Below are 18,395 nucleotides of genomic sequence, written 5' to 3' on the forward strand. Positions count from 1 at the left end.
GCCCGGCTAGCTCAGTCGGTAGAGCATGAGACTCTTAATCTCAGGGTCGTGGGTTCGAGCCCCACGTTGGGCGGAAGTCTTTTTTTTCCTTCTGTGTGCTTCACTTCCCCAAATCACAAGAGCACAGGCCTCCATTGTGCTTACACGGAAATCAGAGACAAGTTGATCCGCCGCGAGTCTGCTCTGCTTTATAACTAATCAAAAATTACTTGGCCATAGTTTGTGCAAGTCTTGGTTGTCTTTTCAAATTCATCACCCTACTTTACAATGTTTGAAATGTAAATTAGCCTTACTTGGAGGAGAAAAATGTTGCTGAAAAAAGCCCCCAAAGTGGTTAAAGGAAGTTCAAAAAAGATAATTGAGGTGTAATTTTTAGTGCTTGTAATACCGATAAGCAACATATGGCAATATTTATATATCAGGACATATTTTATGTTTAATTTAATGAAGTCCTATGCATTGAACACATTTTTCTAGTATTCAAATACTGCTTTGAATTCTACATAAGAGTATATAAAAATAGACTTTTCATCACATCAAATTAAAGCCTTACAAATGACCCAAGATCAGACTCAACAAATGAGATAAAGCAAAAAGGAACGTGCATGTGTTCCTCAGAATGAATTGTTATATTGTATTGCCTAATAATCTATATATTTTACTCTTTATCTGGTCATAGATGGGTCTGCTGAAAGTCAGACGGGACCACATCTGGTAACTGATCAAGCTTATCAGGTAATCACTCGTACACAGTATTTTTGCATATGGTTTGTTTAACTGGCCATTATTCATATATACATAATAAAAAGCGAGGGTTAGCTTCTTTAGGATTAAATACAAGTATATCATTTCTTATATAATTTTTTATGGTGTTCTGTTTTTTGATGGCTGAAATGTCCGAATAGAATAACAGCTTTAGCCTCTCTTTTCTTTGGAATAAGCCAAGAGGGAGGAGTTTAAACAAAGGCCCTTTCCACATAAAAAATGGAAGCTTGTGCAGAGAAGCCATGGTGTCCTGCTCTCAACACTACATGCTGCCGTTTCTCCTTCTAAAACCTTCAACTAAGACGGTTGTTTCCTGATTCTGCTGTTGGAAGCTACAAAGCATTGTTCCATGGGTTTGTATGTCAGAAATACTCGCAGTAATCACAATATTTTGTGGTTTTAAGACCTAGCTCTGTGCTTATTTTTCTTCCCCTGTCTCTGACTCTCACAGTGCTGCCCCTGCCTGCACTGAACAAAGATAATTACTCAGGAAACATTTCGGCCTATCAGGCGCGGCCTTGCATCTTGCTCGTGAGGAAAGCGACCAGTCAGGATCTGGCTAACATCACCGGGGCCTGATCGCCTTGCCTGAAGAGCGGAGCCTTCCCCGACTGAGAGCTGAGAGTGTCCTCCATGTTTTATAAGTGTTGACATAACAGTGTGTCAGGCAGCCATGCATCCACAGAGGTAAGCTCTGTCTTTTTTATCTCAGACTTCTGATAACAACATGGCTTCCTTCTTCGTGTTGTGCTGACTGTTGGTTTCTAATGATGAATGCGCACACCTTAAAGTCAGTTTAGTGTGCAGGAGGAGGAGGAGCTGGGGTGGATTGGAGGCCTCGTAAGGCCTCTGTGCTCCACAGTGCTGAGGGTGGGAGGGTGGGGGTTGGCTAACGATTCTCACCCTTGTTCTCTCTCTATGTCTCAGGGTCACATGAGTGCCCCAGACAACCAGCCTGCCATACAGGAGGCAGAGTGGACCATGAAAAATCCTTTTATTTTTTTAGAATGCAAAAGAGAGTTGGATTTTAAAATGGCACACACATCTCCTTTCTGTTGTGGGAGTGTTTGTGGGTTTTTTTTTTTAGAATGGCAGAGGAAGAATGGGGGATGGGCAGTGGAGGAAAGGGTGTATTATGTACTGTTTCTAAGTGGATTGGCTCTGTGGTGTTTTCTTGTGTCATGCCAGGATGGGGACTACATGCAAAGGGAAACAGAAGTGCATGCTAGGAGGGCAGAGTGCGCAGTGCATCACGTCATTGTAACATTTTTATGTACACATATGTGAAAAATATCTAGAACATGAAAACTGTAGCACAGTGTATACACATTTAGGAAAGCTGCACTAAGACTGGGTTTTCTACAGTCCATACTAGTCAGAGGCCACATTACATACAAACACTTTGTGACAGGGGTAATCCCCTTCCAGTTTTTCCAGTGTAATCTTTATAAACTGGTTGCCTCTATTTACACTCATAGGCCTGGAGTTTATTGCCCCTGGCTTCTGCAATTCCACAGTGCTGTTGTGAAACTGCTTCCTACGCTCTCAGCCAGGCAGTAGCCATTTTGTGCTGCTGTCTTCACAGATCACACGGCATAAGCAAATATAACACACTACTCGTGGAAATAACATAAGACAGACATATTTTTAAATGTTTCAAGTCAAATCAGTTTAATGTGAATAGCACATTTCAAACAGAGTCAAGCAGAATGCTTTACATAAGTATCAACTGCATTTGAACAGCTGCTAAAAGTGTCGTTAAGAAGGATTGTTCCTTCCAATAACCTGTCATGCTGTCCACATCATAGTCGGTACGTTGTGTTTTGTCATGTTGCACCATTTTAGCAGTCTCAGCTGTGCCGGGGAAACAAAGAATGATTTCTTTTTCTTGTGGCCTGACGCAAGGCTTTTTTTTTCATGTAGGCAACATTCAGAAGAGAGTAAGGTTATAATCAGGAAATTACTCGTAGTTTAAAAGATTGCTATCTGTGAAACCAAAACCAAAACCTTTACTACGCCACAATGCCTGATTGAGAATTTATGTTAAAATGTGTAATTATTAAATTTTAGATGGATATATGTGGGGCAAAGCTCTGAGCCTCTTTCTGTAGCATTGCAGGCTATAGAGAGGGTGACAGAGGTTGAATAGCACAGACACTGAGTTGTGCATGACAGCCACAAGGCTTTTTAAAAACATTAAAGGAAAACAAAAAGCCCCCTGGTTTTATGCTGTCATAATCACAAATTATCAAACAGAACCGAAGGAAAATAAATCGTCTGAGGCAGAGGGAAATCTCTGCATTGCAGCAAAAACGCTTTTTAAGAGGAAGAGGGGAGCCTGCATACTGTGATCTGTGTGGCATAACACAGCGACCAATAAAGTTCCACCCTGTTGGCCCTCCAGCCAATTGCAGCTGCAGTTGAGGTTAAAGATTGACAATCCGAGGGAGAGCAGCAGGGAGAGCAAGGCCTTCTGGAAAATTCCACAGCCATCTTTGATTCACCCTTTACAGCCTTTTATAAGATCCAGGTCATTTTTTTTTTTCTTCTTTCGTACAGAATACGCTGTGTATACTAGCAGTATACTGATTAAGTGCTGGGAGTTGTGCTAGATCAGGCACCTTAATTTACTTAAAGTCATTGTTTAATGAAATGCTTTTATTTCCCAGGAAAAGCAAAAGCTAATCCTATTCATTTCTTCAGTTGTCTGCATGTGTTTGTTGCTCTCATGAAAGCCGGTTGTTTCTTGTCGTATTGCTAAATCAAATAATCTCTCTAGGGTTTTGTGTAGCAGACCGTGTAGGATACCTTTTCTTTTTCGCAGATGTTTTCAGTGGCATCTCTAATATGATGCAATATAATGAGTGCAGTATGGTGTTCGCATTCAGTTGCATTTCTGGATTTCCAGACGGAGCCAGATATTTATCTGTTTAATGTGTGAAAATTGTTTATTGTTTTTACATGTAGAGAAGCTTTTCCATGCAGCTTTGCCAGGACCTGACTGTGGTTTTAGAGTGGTGGTCTGTGTTTCTTAAAAATGAAATCTAATTATTCCATGACAGCAGTATTCACACAGAAGGAGGGAAGCCAAGATTGAATACAGGGAACAAAAAAAAACAAAAAAACCCCCAACACACACGGATGAGAGCTTCTGACTTTGCTGGATTTTCCTGTGTCTCCCTCCCTGTGTTTCGCCTCTGTCTCTGTCATTGGCCGTGAGGCTTTGCCCCGACATAGACCATGTTTTTTCGTAATGTTGGACTGTAATCTCCACAGATCTCTCTGGTCCTCCTGCATGGATGTGCCAGTGCCCGAGTCTCAGCCTTGGAGTGGGGGATGGGGGAGAGGGGGGAGGGGAGCAAGCTGTGGCCTCCATTTTCTGTGACGAGAGAACCCTGCTCGTCTCTCACAGGAGTGGAATCTAAAGACATTGATTCAGTGTTGTTTCCTTTTTGTCCGTCAGGTACTTCAGTACTTACTGAGTGGGAATACTGTGTTTTCTTGCACCTGACTATTATGGAATATATCTCAGAACCTGCTAAGGATTTATTTGTTTAAATCTTCTTATTTGATGGATCATAGCTCCTAATCTGAGAATGCACTTTGGATCTTCATACTTTTTTCTTTTTCCTTTTAACGTCTGCTAATCCTGTTTTCTTTGTAGTTGCATAAATGTCTTGCCATTGGTGTTGAGAATGTGTATTATAGGGTTATTTGGCAGCTCAGGGCTGCTTGGTGATGGCTAATGTTCTTTTATAGGGCTGTGGCACACGTAGCAGAGTGAACTGGCTAACGGTTTCTTATTTTCATGTGGGCCTCATTTGTTCACGCAGTCCGGAACAGGAAGGCCCCGGAGGGGTTGGGGTGTGTGTGACTGAGGCTGTGTATGTGCATTTGAAACTGCAGGCTAGATGATACTAGATACCCAAATGCCACGAGAAACTCTGCTCAACCCATGTTTGTCACTTTTTCAGACAATGCAAGCTATGCTTGTATTCTCTCAAGTTTCATATAAACCATCGGTGACTTGAATGTTTTTAGGAACTGCTGGTGATTGTGAGCCACAGTGTATTTTCTTTTGCCACAGTGACAAACTTTAATCTTAAACCCCTTTGTCGATACATCGTGGTTTACTTGGTGTTATGAGCAAACGTTTATGAGTAAGCGTAACATCCAGATGAACAGAATCAACATTTTTGGATAACTGAGCATGCATCAAGACATTACAAGCATAGGTTTACTAGCCATTATGCTCATATGTAATCGTAATTTGTTTCATTGATCAAACTCGTAGGATTTGCATTTTGAACCCTCCTTGCCTCTCAGTGAGCTGACATTTGTTTTAACTTTTTAATGGAATGTCTCTTTAAGGATGGAGGAGGGGACATGCAGAGCATTCCTTTAGTTTCAGAACTGGAAAAAAAAAAAGATTATCCCACAAATGTGGTTGACCTTTGAGTTCTACCCCGAAAACCACTCATCCTAGCGGGAAACCAGAGCTGTAGCCAAAGCTATGATCTGGTCAAGTGTGTGACCTGTCAGGGGTCTGTGGGTGGGTTTTCTTCTCTAGGCTTTTCAATAAAGGCTACATCCTTGGAACTAGGCCCTCTGTGGCTCTCACAAAGGAGGAGCCAAACACTCAAAGACCTTCATTTATTGCCAGACCCTCTTTATTCCTGTCTTTTTTTTTTTTTTTGTTTTTTTGTTTTTTGCCTCAGAGGAAGTGGGGTGCTACGCAAGAGCAAAGGGAAATCAGTCATTTCCAGTGTTGCATTTTTAGGTTTTGGATTTATTTATTAATTTAAAAAAGTGTTTGCCACTTTATAAACAAAGACATAAAATAGTGCCAGAAATGACAGAAGATTTAATGTGACCATAATTAGGATCTAGGCCAGAAAGGTGTTGTCAGATGAGCGTTTGAAGTTTATTAGATATATCTCTTCCTACTGGTCTCTAACAATGGGCCCAAATCCTTCAGGGGTATTCTGTTGTTACTGAAGGGGCTTGAGAGGTGCTGTTATTTGCCATGGGGGGCTGTCCCTTCAGTGGTATGTACCAACTCTCTGTGGATTTTTCTTTTCTTTTTTTGTTGCTACAGATCTATAGCTCTATACATTGTATGTCAAAGAAAGCACTGTTTGAATATTGTGACCTAGTTGGACTAAAATGCTATGACTGCAATGTAAGGACAGAGGTGCAGGGTAATTACAGCTAAATGGCCCTACGTGTTGTTGCAAATCTCAGCTTGTGCTTAGCGGAGATCAGCGTTACCATGGTGATATTTATCATCCTTTCTCTTGGAGCATAAAGAACATTTGCAGACTCCATTGTAGATGATAATATGGAAAGTATTTTAATTTCATGAAACAAAGTGGGAGATGTTGTAAAATCAAATGAAAACAACAACAATGGAAATCAGCAGAGTCCCTGTTGACAGATCCTCTGGGACCCGGGTGCCTTAGGTGGTGTTCCACTTGTTTACTGCTATGCTGATGTGGTTTCTGAACACCCTTTCTGACTTTGTGTTTGTCTCTCTTTCTGTGTTTCTGTGTGCTCCTGTTCGGTGCTCTGCAGTCTGGCTGAGGAGGAGATAAAGACAGAGTCTGATGTGGTAGAGGGAATGGATGCATCTGTGCGATCCAAAGGTAAGTCTCTAAGGCCGAGGACCTCACATTAGGAGCCAAGCATCCAACACAGCTCAGTTACAGTAAATAACCTCTACCTTCTCTGTATGTTTTGAGGAGAAGAATCTTACGGTAATACGTTTTGCTGGTCTCTTAGGATCCATTTTTCCTGACAGTCTGCCTGCTGAATCTACACGGGGTGTAGTTAGTTCTGAGGAAGCCCTCTAGCCATTTATTATGATGAAATAGTAATTTGACGTGTATAAGTGTTGTCTTCAGTAACTGCTTTTCAGACTACTGTGATTGCTGTGTTAGATGGAATATTAGATGGTTAAAAATAATAGTGCTGAACACTGAATCTATTGTACTGCTCGCTTGAAAATTAATAACTTCAAAATACTGTTCCTCCCTTGGTTTCTCAAGGGAAGACGTGTGGGTCGATGACAGTGATGTATAATAGTTTTATAGTTTTGTTTTTTTTGTCCTCTTTTTGGTAATTATTTTTCTTAAGCTTGTGTAATGTGTTGGCTGTAAATACATTGAACATTACAAGCTTGACTCCTATTGTGTGATGACACAATTATCTTTATGTATTCAGTCCCTGATCCACCAGGGTCAGCAGAAAGATCAGTGGCACCACAGAAACGAAAGGTGTCGAGTCCCACCCATTCCTCCAATGGGCACTCTCCCTCAGACACCTCCCCCAGCCCTCTTAAGAAGAAGAAGAAGCCAGGGGCCTTGAATTGTAACAACAAAGACCAGGTAAGGGCTCTTGTAAGTGCAAGTTCATTTTGAAATCAGGTGTGTTCTCAAAGGCTATTTCTTTATCCAATTTCAATAATGGGCCATATACTTTCATAGAATGTTAAGGCCAGGGTTGTGCCTGAAAAGAACCATTTCATATGATGTGCTATCTGACCACATCAGAAATCAGATATGTTTATGGTCAATCTAACCGCTGTATAAACACAGCCATGATAAAGTGTATTTTCAGGGTCTTGAATGGGAAGTGTTTAGTGTTATTTATTTTTTGCCTCATGCTTCCACAACTAATGTGTACAATATATGGAAAAAAAAAATTGCACTGCATACAGTTGGCAGATTATACCTTCCACTTCTGGAAGTCTGCTAGGGTCTGTTCGAGTGACGTGAATTTCATCATCAGACAGTTAGTGGGAGGATTGATGCAGATGTCCGTGTACTTGCGTTACAAAGCACCAAGTACATATGCTTCCCAGGCAGCACAGTCCAAGTAGACGTTAAAGATGTATAACAGGATTGACTAGTTGGCTTTCGGGTCTTCAGCGGTCTGTGTAAATGCCAGGCTTTAGCCAGTTGTTGGTTTTGAACATGAAGGGTAAGACGGAGACCTCCTTGTCCATCATCAAAGGAGATGAACTAGGGGGAGGGGGTATCTGAGGGTATTCAACAAGAATATGTTACCAGATGTACTGGTGCTATAGTCCCAAGTCAGAATTGTCAAATAGACAACTCAAGTTGGTTTTGCAGCTCGGAAAGTCAGAGCAGCCCCACCAACAGTGACTTAACAATCCAAGGTGGCAGCTGTGAATGTAAACCGTAGTAAAATTTCAGAGTTTTTTTAAACTATACTGCCACTGTTTTGTATTTGTGATTCGCCAAATAAGGTAAAGCAGCAGTATTTATTTTTAAACTGCAGAAATCTAGCTTGATGCATAAATGGCTGTCTTCCTAACAAGCAAAGCAAAGCCTGTTTTCCTTGTCTTTCCAACTTTACTGGAATGGTAGTGAGCTTTGACATTTTTGACCAGCGTTGAGTTTCAAGGTATACAGAACCCAGCAATAGTCTAATCTAAGTGCCATATACTGCCTGTGAGAACACACTGATTTTGATCATAATCTCTTGAATACTGGCCATTTTTAAAGTAGACCCACCATACAGGAATGTGAGCTGCCACAATTCACATGAATATATTATTTTGGAAACAAGTCGTTTAATGCAACGTGAGTCGCCAATGGTCATTAACGTTGACATTTAGTACCAAATAGCCTAGATGGATATGGTTTTTATTGTTTGCTTGGTGGATAATGTAGTGTTGCGTGATTCCTTTTAGTCCTGTGTTGATCTTACATGATATTGAAAGCTAATTTAGCCCCTCTTGTATAATTTGACAGGTATCTGACGTGCGCATAGTTATGTCTTCGTGGCACTGTTGGAATACATGCTTTGGCTCTCTGGGAAAGGTCAAATAAGTAGCAGATGGATTTTAACACCACTCAAATTGAATGCCAAAGACTTGAATTTGGGCAAAGAAAGACTCTTTTGAGCCATCTATCAACTTGTATTCATGTAGTAACATGTTAACACTAAGATACCATTTAGGCATTTACCAGAGAGCCACATCATGCAATGTTTACTCTTTAGGTTTAAGGTGAGCCATGTCTCAGCTTGCACTGTAGAACCTGTTTGGTTAGTATTGATTTTATTTGAAGCCATTACATGACTAGATGTTCAGACTATTAACTGATTTTCTTAAAACAATTTTTTTGGACTGATTGTCTTTATTACCTTCTATGCTGCTTACCCTGCTTATCCCAGCTTGTTTCTGTTGCACTGCACCTTTTTGTGTTCCTGCGTGTTTTTTGAAACCTGCCCCCTTGTTTCTCTTGCCTGCATTTCAGTCAGAGCTAAGACATGGTCCCTTTTACTATATGAAGCAGCCAGCACTCACCACAGACCCTGTTGATGTTGTACCGCAGGACGGCAGGAATGACTTCTACTGCTGGCTGTGCCACCGCGAGGGCCAGGTGCTCTGCTGTGAGCTCTGCCCCAGGGTGTACCACGCCAAGTGCCTCAAACTACCAGCTGAGCCCGAGGGCGACTGGTTCTGTCCAGAGTGTGAGGTATCTTGCTGTAGTCATGTGCATTTATGTGGGTGTACACAAGTAATTGTGGAACTGTGTGCCATGAACAGCAGAAACTACCTTTCAAACTCATGGCTCATGCTTCTGTGAGCACAAGAGACGACATTAGAAGATTAAAGTTTCACTTCTACGTGTATTTGTTACACAATTCTTCAATTTGGGATACACTAACTGAATCACAAAAAAGTGATTTAAATTTTACGCAGTTTTAGATATGAATAGTATCTCTTTAGTTTACCAATTATTGTCTTGTTTTTTTTTATTATTATTTTGTTGCAGAAAATTACAGTCGCTGAATGCATTGAAACCCAGAGCAAGGCGATGACAATGCTGACAATAGACCAGCTCTCCTATTTACTCAAATTTGCACTCCAAAAGATTAAACAGCCTGGGGTAAGGGGTTTCTTCAAGTCTTTATATGCCCAGTTGCGTGTTGCAGATTCAACCAAAGATTCTGGAAACATCCATGAGGAAAGTGTAATTCATGTGTGCTTATTTCCTGTTTGTCTAATCTGAGCAGACTGAGCCCTTTCAGAAGCCTGTATCTCTGGAGCAACATCCAGATTATGCAGAGTACATCTTCCACCCCATGGACTTATGTACTTTAGAGAAGGTACTCGTGTATATAGATTTTTTTTTTTTTTTCTGGAGAAGTATTAACAATAAAAAAACAAAACTAGAATTAGAATGAAACATGAGGTAAATATGCATATAAAATGCTGGCAAAAGTGCAGTTGCTTGACTGATATTATTATTTTCACTGTACTATAGAATGTAAAGAAGAAGATGTATGGCTGTACTGAAGCTTTTCTTGCTGATGTGAAATGGATCTTGCACAACTGCATCATCTATAATGGAGGTAGGCAACTTTGATGTACGTCATTACTCCCTTTACTGTCGTAAGAATATATAAATTAAGCTTGTGCGTCGTTTCCAGGCAATCACAAATTAACAGCAACTGCGAAAGTCATTGTCAGGATCTGTGAACATGAGGTAAAGCAACTTTAATTACTTGGTGACATTTTTGTAAATGTGTCTTATTTATGGACTTGCATCATCTTCATTTAATACTTTTTTTTCTTTTCTTTTTTTAGATGAATGAGATTGAGGTGTGTCCAGAGTGCTACCTGTCCGCATGCCAAAAAAGGGACAACTGGTTTTGTGAGCCATGTGTAGGTCTTTACATTAATTTAAATCCATAAAAGTAACAGATTTTTTTTACATTTTTTATACGTTTTAGCTTGGATATCAGCTTTGTGAAGCACAGTATTTTACTGTTTTGCTCTATCCAACAGAGTCAACCCCACCCCCTGGTTTGGGCTAAGCTGAAGGGCTTTCCATTCTGGCCAGCAAAAGCACTTCGTGAAAAGGATGGGCAAGTAGATGCACGCTTCTTCGGGCAGCACGACAGGTGAGATGAACCTTTTGGGCACTATAGAGGAAACTCTCCTTGTTTTAGAGGTTTAGAAAAGACCCGAGTTGCTGTATCTCCACTGGATATTAAATGTATTAAAACATTATTTTGTTCTGTTGTTGCATTTCCACATAGGGCCTGGGTTCCCATCAACAACTGCTACCTCATGTCCAAAGAGATCCCTTTCTCTGTAAAGAAAACAAAGAGCATTTTCAATAGTGCCATGCAAGAAATGGAGGTCTATGTGGAAAACATTCGCAAGAAGTTTGGAGTCTTCAACTACGCACCCTTCCGCACTCCGTACACCCCCAACAACCAGCTACAAATGCTGGTGGACCCTTCCAACCCCGGTGCTGGTACAGTGAAAACAGAGAAATCAGATAAACTTCGTTTCAACTTTGATATAACCGCTTCTCCTAAGATGGTCCTCAGCAAGAGTAGCACACCCAGCAGTATGAATCAGCGGGTCTCAATGACAGACATGCCTCGGTCTCCCATGAGTACAAACTCTTCGGTTCACACAGGGTCTGATGGAGAGCAAGATGTGGAAAAGGGCAACAGAAATCCTGCACTCCATTACAGCACTGGAGAGGAATCAATGGACTGTACTGGTAAGTCTTCTCCACTCTGGTTGCATTAACTCTATTTATGTGATTTTAACTTATTTTATTCACCATTATAAGCTTTTTTTCTTTTTGTTGCTTTTTAAAAAAATAAAATCTTTTTATTACAGCATCTCCTGTTTCAGGGAAGATGGGTCCTGCAGGCAGCGTGTCAGGTAGTCCAAAGCCCTTTAACCCTGGACTGGTGCCAAAGCAGGAGAGGACTGCAGGGACAGGTGGCATCCTCAATCTCAACCTGGGTCAGTAACAAAAAAGCAAAGAGAGACCGCATTTATGTTCTTACAAAGGCTAATAATCAAAAAGTACTTAATAATTAATGAATTTGTGATTAAACAAACATTTACATGTTCATTTCAGATCGAGTCAAGGCTGAAATGGATCTCAAAGAGCTGAGTGAGACTGTTCAACAACAGCAGCAACAACAAGGAGTCCCTGCGCCCCCTTCTACTCCAAAGAGACCCATCAGGAGCTTGGACAAGACTATTGAAAGCTGCAAGGCACAGCTTGGTACATACAAAACCAGTTTGTGACATGACTTGCTGCAGAACTCTATTCTTGTACTGTACAAGTCATTTGAACTTGCCAATGTAATGATTAATAACAAATCTAGGAAATTTAAGTTGTGGATTATTTCTCAAGACTAATTTGAATTTGGCAATTTTACAAATGCATCACGGCAGTTCTGACTCTCTAATCAGTGGCGGTCATGTCTGTGTGACTGCTGCTGACTAGGGTTTATTAAGCTATTACCAGAGAAAGGGTTCATTATTTCTTTCTATTTGCTTCTGACAGAAAGAAATTAACACAATGTCCATTTCTTAATATAGGTATTGATGAGATATCTGAAGATGCGTATAAAGATGTGGATCACAGTGACTCTGAGGACTCTGAGAAATCAGATTCAAGTGACAGCGAGTATCTCAGTGATGAGGAACACAAGCCAAAAAGTTCAGCTCAGGAGGACAAGGACAAAATGGAGAGAAAAAGGTCTAAAGCAAGCACTGATGGAGAGAATAAGGAAGGAGCTGTGGCAACGGGGGATAAAGCCACCCCGGAACCCCCACTCAAAGAGAAGCAGGGTAGCAATGGCCCAGATAGAGACCTCAAGGACAAGCCCAGAACACCCCAGTCTCAACCCCTTGCTGACAAACCCAAAGCCCCAGAGGATGTCAAAGCAGCTGCTAATACATCAGCAGCTGAGCAGGACTCTGATTCTGAAAGAGAGCTTGTGATTGACTTAGGGGATGAACATGGAGGTCGTGACTCAAAGAGGGCGAAAAAAGAGCTGGGATCTTCCACTGCCAAAGCTGCCAAAGAGTCTAATGTTGCCAAGCTGGAAGGTGAGGCTTGTTGTTTTTTTGTTTTGTTTTTTTGTTGTTGTTTTTTTTGGGGGGGGGGGGGGGGGGGGGAGGTTATACGAAACATCAGAGTGTCAGGTATGGGGAATTGCACAAGTTAAGGCATGATGTGAAAGACCATGAAAACCTTCAGATTAAACTGTGCAGTGTTTCTCTGCTAGGTGGAAGACTATGTAGGTGACGTAAGGGTAGTCATGAGCTTATTGATTGAGTTGATGCACAAACAGGATCTACATTGAAGAATTGTCGCAATCTTAACTGCGATTATCACAGAAGTCGACCTCTAAAGTCTGCAAAACAACATCTGGATAAGCTGGAATTGTTTTGGAAAGAAGGGCTGTGGGCAGAGGAAGTTAAGTTTGAGTGTTTTGGCCACAATGACAAGCAGGAGGGTGGGGTGGGGGGGGGGGGGGGGGCGGAAATATAAAACTGTGGCTTTGTTTGGCAGTCAGTGGCAGAGAAACAGTACTAAATGGAGAGGACAATATATTCCAGTAATTATCAGGAAGCTTTGCTTTCAAATGCCATGCATTCAGACAAGAAACAAAGTGACTGGGTTCTATGTCTACATAGTGATCTCAATCATACTTTGAAATGCTCTAAATAAATATAATCTTATATATGCTATAAAATGTTAAATCTGTTTAATGTGGCTGATTTTGAAATGCAGAACGTCTCACCGATAAGAGACTTTTTTTTTTTTTTACTGCTTAGGCAAACTGCCTTCATCTGCTACATCAGTAGCACCAGCACGTGATGTTACATCCAGCATGAAAGACTCGTCGCAGCCTTCTGTCACATCGGCGCTCAACCTCGTTTCCTCTGCCGCTTCTGCTCAGCCCAGTGCCACGACCACCACCAGTGGATCCACCAGTACACCTTCTACTGTCTCCACTTCTTCACCAGTGACTACAGCTGTAAAGAAACAGCGTCCCCTACTGCCTAAAGAGACTGCTCAAGCTGTGCAGCGGGCTGTAGTTTGGAATCCAACAAAGTTTCAAACGTCTTCTCAGAAGTGGCATATGCAGAAGATGCAGAGGCAACAGCAACAGGATGGAGAGCAGTCGGCTGTGCAGACGCGCAGCCCACAACAGCAGAACTCTTCTTCAAGCACTCGCTATCAGACCAGACAAGCAGCCAAGGGTATATACACCAATACAATTAGTCATGTCCACGTTAGTCACCATAACAAAATAAAAAGTGTACTTGAAGTTTTATAATTTCCCTTTAATTTTTTGTTGTCATCATCATCCTCTGCAGGGCAACAAAAAGACCCACCTCTGAGTGCATCCTCATCAACATCTGCCCAGGTCACATCTGGTAGCTCTCCTTTTATGTCTGGTGACTTGCAGATCCCCACAGTCTCAGCTGATGTAGCTGCAGATATAGCTAAATACACAAACAAAGTAAGTTGGAGCCTTTTCATATAAATTAAAATTCTACTCTATTAACTTTGTTTGCAAAGGTTATAACTGAGTTCAACAGTAATGTCACATTTTTACCAATACTTTGCAGATTATGGACACAATAAAGGGGACGATGACCGAAATCTACAATGATCTTTCCAAAAGCACATCGGGAAACACGATTGCAGAGGTAAAGATTGTCAGTCAAAGCAACACTTTCTGTGGTAATAATACGTAAGTATTTATCATCACAGTGTATTTTTACCACAGATTCGACGGTTAAGGATAGAGATCGAGAAGCTCCAGTGGCTCCATCAGCAAGAGTTGTCAGAGATGAAGCACAATCTGGGTAAGATACCCATTTACCTCTGTCACTCCGCAGAGCTTATTTGATCTTCAACCTGCCTTTTCCTCGCCATCAAATTTTAAACAGGTGTCGACATGGTATACAAGTTTCAAGTTTTTTGTTTTGGTGTCTTTTAAATGCAGAACTAACAATGGCAGAGATGAGGCAGAGTTTGGAGCAGGAAAGAGAACGACTGGTGGCTGAGGTGAAAAAGCAAATGGAGTTAGAAAAGCAGCAAGCGGTGGACGAGACCAAAAAGAAACAGTGGTGTGCTAACTGTCGGAAGGAGGCAATCTTCTATTGCTGCTGGAACACCAGTTACTGTGATTACCCCTGCCAGCAAGCCCATTGGCCAGAGCACATGAAGTCCTGCACACAATCGGGTAAGACAAAGCATACCTGGGATGGATGGATGTAATTTTATTTTATTTTTTTAAAGCGTTAAACTATTAGTAAAACTAAGCTAAAAGTGACTATGGTGACGCCTTCTATATTTACCTGTCAGTCAGTCATTCGTTGGTCATGTAATCACTGCATCACACTTATTAGAAGGAATAAAGTTGCCCACTGAATAAACAGACCTATAAATGACACAAAAGATTAAGAAATTGGTTAGAAGAAGCAGGGTAGAAATGGTTAGGAGCTTTATTACAACAGACTTGTCATCAGTGTTTTGTTTTGTTAATGTAAGTGCTCTTCAGTTTCAGTGGGATATTCTTTTTCTTTTGTATTCTTACATTGTATTCCTATTTGGTAATTTTAATGTGATGTCAGATTTAATGTTAGATTTAAATTCAACATGAAATCGTCTCCAATTTTGTCCGTTTTTCTTCCCCACTCTTATTTGGTAGCTCAGCCCCCTAAGGTACAGTGCAAATGTGAAATCATAAACACAAATGCGTTACATCATTCATGAGAATTGTAGACATTTTTTCCCTTCTTACCTAACCAGTGGTTTAAGAAACAAACTGTGCGAAGATGATTTAGACAACCTGTATATATTCTCTTCTTAAATTATTATTATTATTTATTTAAAATATAAACAGCCACAGCGCAGCAGGAGCCGGAGGCAGACCCCAACTCAGAGCCGTCAGTCAAACCATCAGGCCACTCTCCCGCCACGCAGACCGTGCCTTCAGGCTCAGGATCAATATTGGACAAAAGCAACTCTCCCACATATATGGACAAAAGCAAGGACAGTGCTGGTGTTACTGTGACCTAACTGCTACACTATGGGCACATTTTGGGAGGTCACTGTGGGACTCCTTGGTTCAGATGTGGTGCCGGAAGGCCCACACCTCTGTGACAAATCGCTTTTTCCCATTCCCTTATGTACACCTAGTTTTTGGTTCAAATGTCATTCTCAGTTTCCTCATCTATGTTCAGGTGGATTCACCTTGTGAAAGATGTCTGTCTTGAGAAATAAATGTGAGTCAATATGTTTGCCATACTGTAGTTATGTTACAGCTCTCTCACCACTTTCTCATCTCTGAGCAAGATTGTATGAATCCACATAAAACTTTTGTCTTTATCACATCCATTGCTGCTCCTTCAGGGTTGTTTTTTATTTTGCCGACAGTTCACCATATTGTGAGACAAAACATTTGAAACAGCCATCAACATTTATCATGGTGCCATCAGAGATCTTTTGACTGATGCAAGTTTTATCTTTGGTATAAACCACTGCTTCATGCCAACTAAGGTGTTTGGGTTTTTTTGTTTTGTTTTTTTAATTTAGCAATGCAAGTTTAAAAATGGTTTCAGCCATGTACTCTTCATGTCAGTGGTGGCATTTCTGTCTCCTACCAGTTTTGTATTGTAGTTTTATGTTGTATAGGACTACAGAAAGAGATCCAATTTATGAAAATGAACTAAAAATTTAAACTGTACAAAGTTTTTTGTAAGAAGATACCTGAACAATATTTATAGTGTTATATGTTTTTATAGTATGTTTGTTGGAATTACATTTCTATGTGTTTAAAAAAACAAAACAAAAAAAAGTTATTGGAAAGTATATTACTTTATATGAATGTCAGCTCTAAGCAAAACCAGTTTGACCAGATATCCAAAGTAAATCCTGGTCAGACTGCTGCTAAGAACTGGGTAGACATTAATAGAAACTGCATTTTGGCTGGATATTACTGCCTGTGAGCATGTCTGTTTTGAGCTTGTGTCTCGTTCTTGTTTACATATTGTATATAAAAATAAATGGATCCGTGAAGAAAAAAAAAAAATAAAAAATCGTCAGTTTGGTGCATGAGTTGTTTTGAGTGTGATGTGAGAAAGATTTTGGCGGGGCGGCACCAGGGAATTATTTGTTTTATTCATTCCTAGTTCAGCCCCATTTACCAGCACAACCAGTTTGAGGTGGCTTTGGATTGAGAAGTCTGCATGACTTTAAATCTACTTTCTCCACAATTAGTTGTTTGTTAGTAATATTATATTACATATTACTCTGACTGCAACAGCGAAACTGCAAGGAGTAGATAAATAACTGGGGTCAATCTAAGGAGCTTGGAAAGAAAAGCATTTCCTTGAAGACGCTTCACCTCTCATCCGAGAAGCTTCTTCAGTTCTAAGAACAATTGGTGGCGAGTCCCAGATGACTGTCCACCAATGTGTCCTTCACAGACAAACTAGGGTCAATCATCCAAAGCAATAGACAGTGCCGCAAGAGAAGTGAAGAGAATGCAGGCAAGGTGGAGGGGGTCCTTTGAAGTATAGTTTGAAGAGGGTGGCACTGACATAAGGAGACAGAGCTGAAATGCCAAGATATTCACTGGGAGTGAACAAAATTAGGAATGAGTACATCACAGGGACAGCGGTGGTTGAGCCCTTTGGTGACAAAATTAGAGACAAGGCTGAAAAAAAAAAAGTTAAAATCAACACAAAAAAACCCCGAAACACATTCACTTTAGAAATTAATAGAAACCACACTGATAAAAAACAACAACATAAAACTCGTAATGGAAAACTAAAATAACAAAAGCATTAAACATATTTGACGTTATTTATGTTAGCACAGTAGACCTCAGTGTTGGACATCCTCTTCAAACCCATAGAGATTGAAAAGGTGACGTCATTCAGGGGTAAAACCGCTAAGGATTCTGGGAACGAGTGGCAAGCGGTACTAGCGCACGCAGGCTTTCACATGAAAACAGTCAGTCACACAGCGATAAAAAGAAACACAGAAAATGGCAAGAAGCTGTTGTATTATTAACTGCAATAGCCGGTCGCATGACAGCCACGGGAAGCCGACGGGTAAAGAGATCGGTTGTTATCGGATTACGTTGTGGAGGAGAAATTGTTTAAGCCGTGTTTCCAAAGTAACAAAGAGCTGACGGATGGCCTGGATTGCAGCCATTCCAAGACCAAATATAACGTTCCAGAACACTCCAGCTTACATGTTAGTCTGCTCCAAGCATTTCCACTAGTGATGTGCGGATCGATCCTGAAATATCGATTCCTCCGATACCAATCATTTATGTTCTAGAATCGATTCTCACATTAAAATATCGATATTTTAGTAATTTAGAGTAAATTTGTAGTTTATCATTAACAGGAAAACAGTGGAAAGAAACTATAACATTCGGATTATCTACATTCAAAGGAACTACTTCCTCTTCCGCCTTTCAAAGTCATGTGCGAAATACAGCGGCATAAATGTCTCGCAGCCCCTTGGCGTGCGCACTCACAATTGCTGATTGTAATTGTGCGGACGTATTTTACCTTCACAAACAGCTGAGACGTGGTTTGCCATACATGCGGCAAAAAAGTGCTCCAAGAGTGAGGTGTTGTGGCCGTACTAGGGAGACATTCAAAAGAGCTGTTGGGGGGGGGTGATAAATACATTTTACAGGGTTTATTTATCGGATAAAATACGTTAAATGTCACCGTTATTATTGGCCGGCCCGGAAACAGCTGGGGTGTCCAAATTCAGAGGCTGCTTCCACCT

The 18,395-nt window shown here is 40.9% G+C and overlaps 1 protein-coding gene and 1 non-coding gene across 4 annotated transcripts; both read left to right on the forward strand.

The window, feature by feature from the left end:
- On the forward strand, window positions 1–73 carry trnak-cuu (transfer RNA lysine (anticodon CUU)). The gene has a single exon. It is a non-coding gene; the product is annotated as a tRNA-Lys (tRNA).
- A 921-nt stretch (window positions 74–994) lies between these two features.
- Window positions 995–16,657, forward strand: LOC146610980 (MYND-type zinc finger-containing chromatin reader ZMYND8-like). 3 transcript variants are annotated; one of them, XM_085344038.1, is made up of 21 exons: window positions 995–1,122; window positions 1,217–1,452; window positions 6,340–6,410; window positions 6,988–7,151; window positions 9,051–9,272; window positions 9,573–9,686; window positions 9,814–9,906; window positions 10,065–10,152; window positions 10,231–10,286; window positions 10,388–10,465; window positions 10,589–10,704; window positions 10,843–11,318; window positions 11,441–11,569; window positions 11,688–11,837; window positions 12,158–12,670; window positions 13,403–13,831; window positions 13,949–14,094; window positions 14,204–14,284; window positions 14,365–14,443; window positions 14,584–14,823; window positions 15,487–16,657. In XM_085344038.1, the coding sequence occupies exons 2-21, from the start codon at window positions 1,439–1,441 to the stop codon at window positions 15,660–15,662; spliced, it is 3,435 nt and encodes a 1,144-aa protein (XP_085200164.1). In that variant the 5' UTR covers window positions 995–1,122; window positions 1,217–1,438; the 3' UTR covers window positions 15,663–16,657. The 3 variants fall into 3 exon arrangements, with proteins under 3 accessions (XP_085200164.1, XP_085200163.1, XP_085200165.1); XM_085344037.1 differs by having other exon boundaries at window positions 995–1,118; XM_085344039.1 differs by lacking the exons at window positions 995–1,122; window positions 1,217–1,452 and adding an exon at window positions 4,188–4,228.
- The last annotated feature ends 1,738 nt before the right edge of the window (window positions 16,658–18,395 follow it).

This window comes from Diplotaxodon limnothrissa, linkage group LG20 (genome assembly GCF_057381915.1).
Source record: "Diplotaxodon limnothrissa isolate DT_005_m linkage group LG20, D_limnothrissa_male_GT1.1, whole genome shotgun sequence".
NCBI lineage: Eukaryota > Metazoa > Chordata > Actinopteri > Cichliformes > Cichlidae > Diplotaxodon > Diplotaxodon limnothrissa.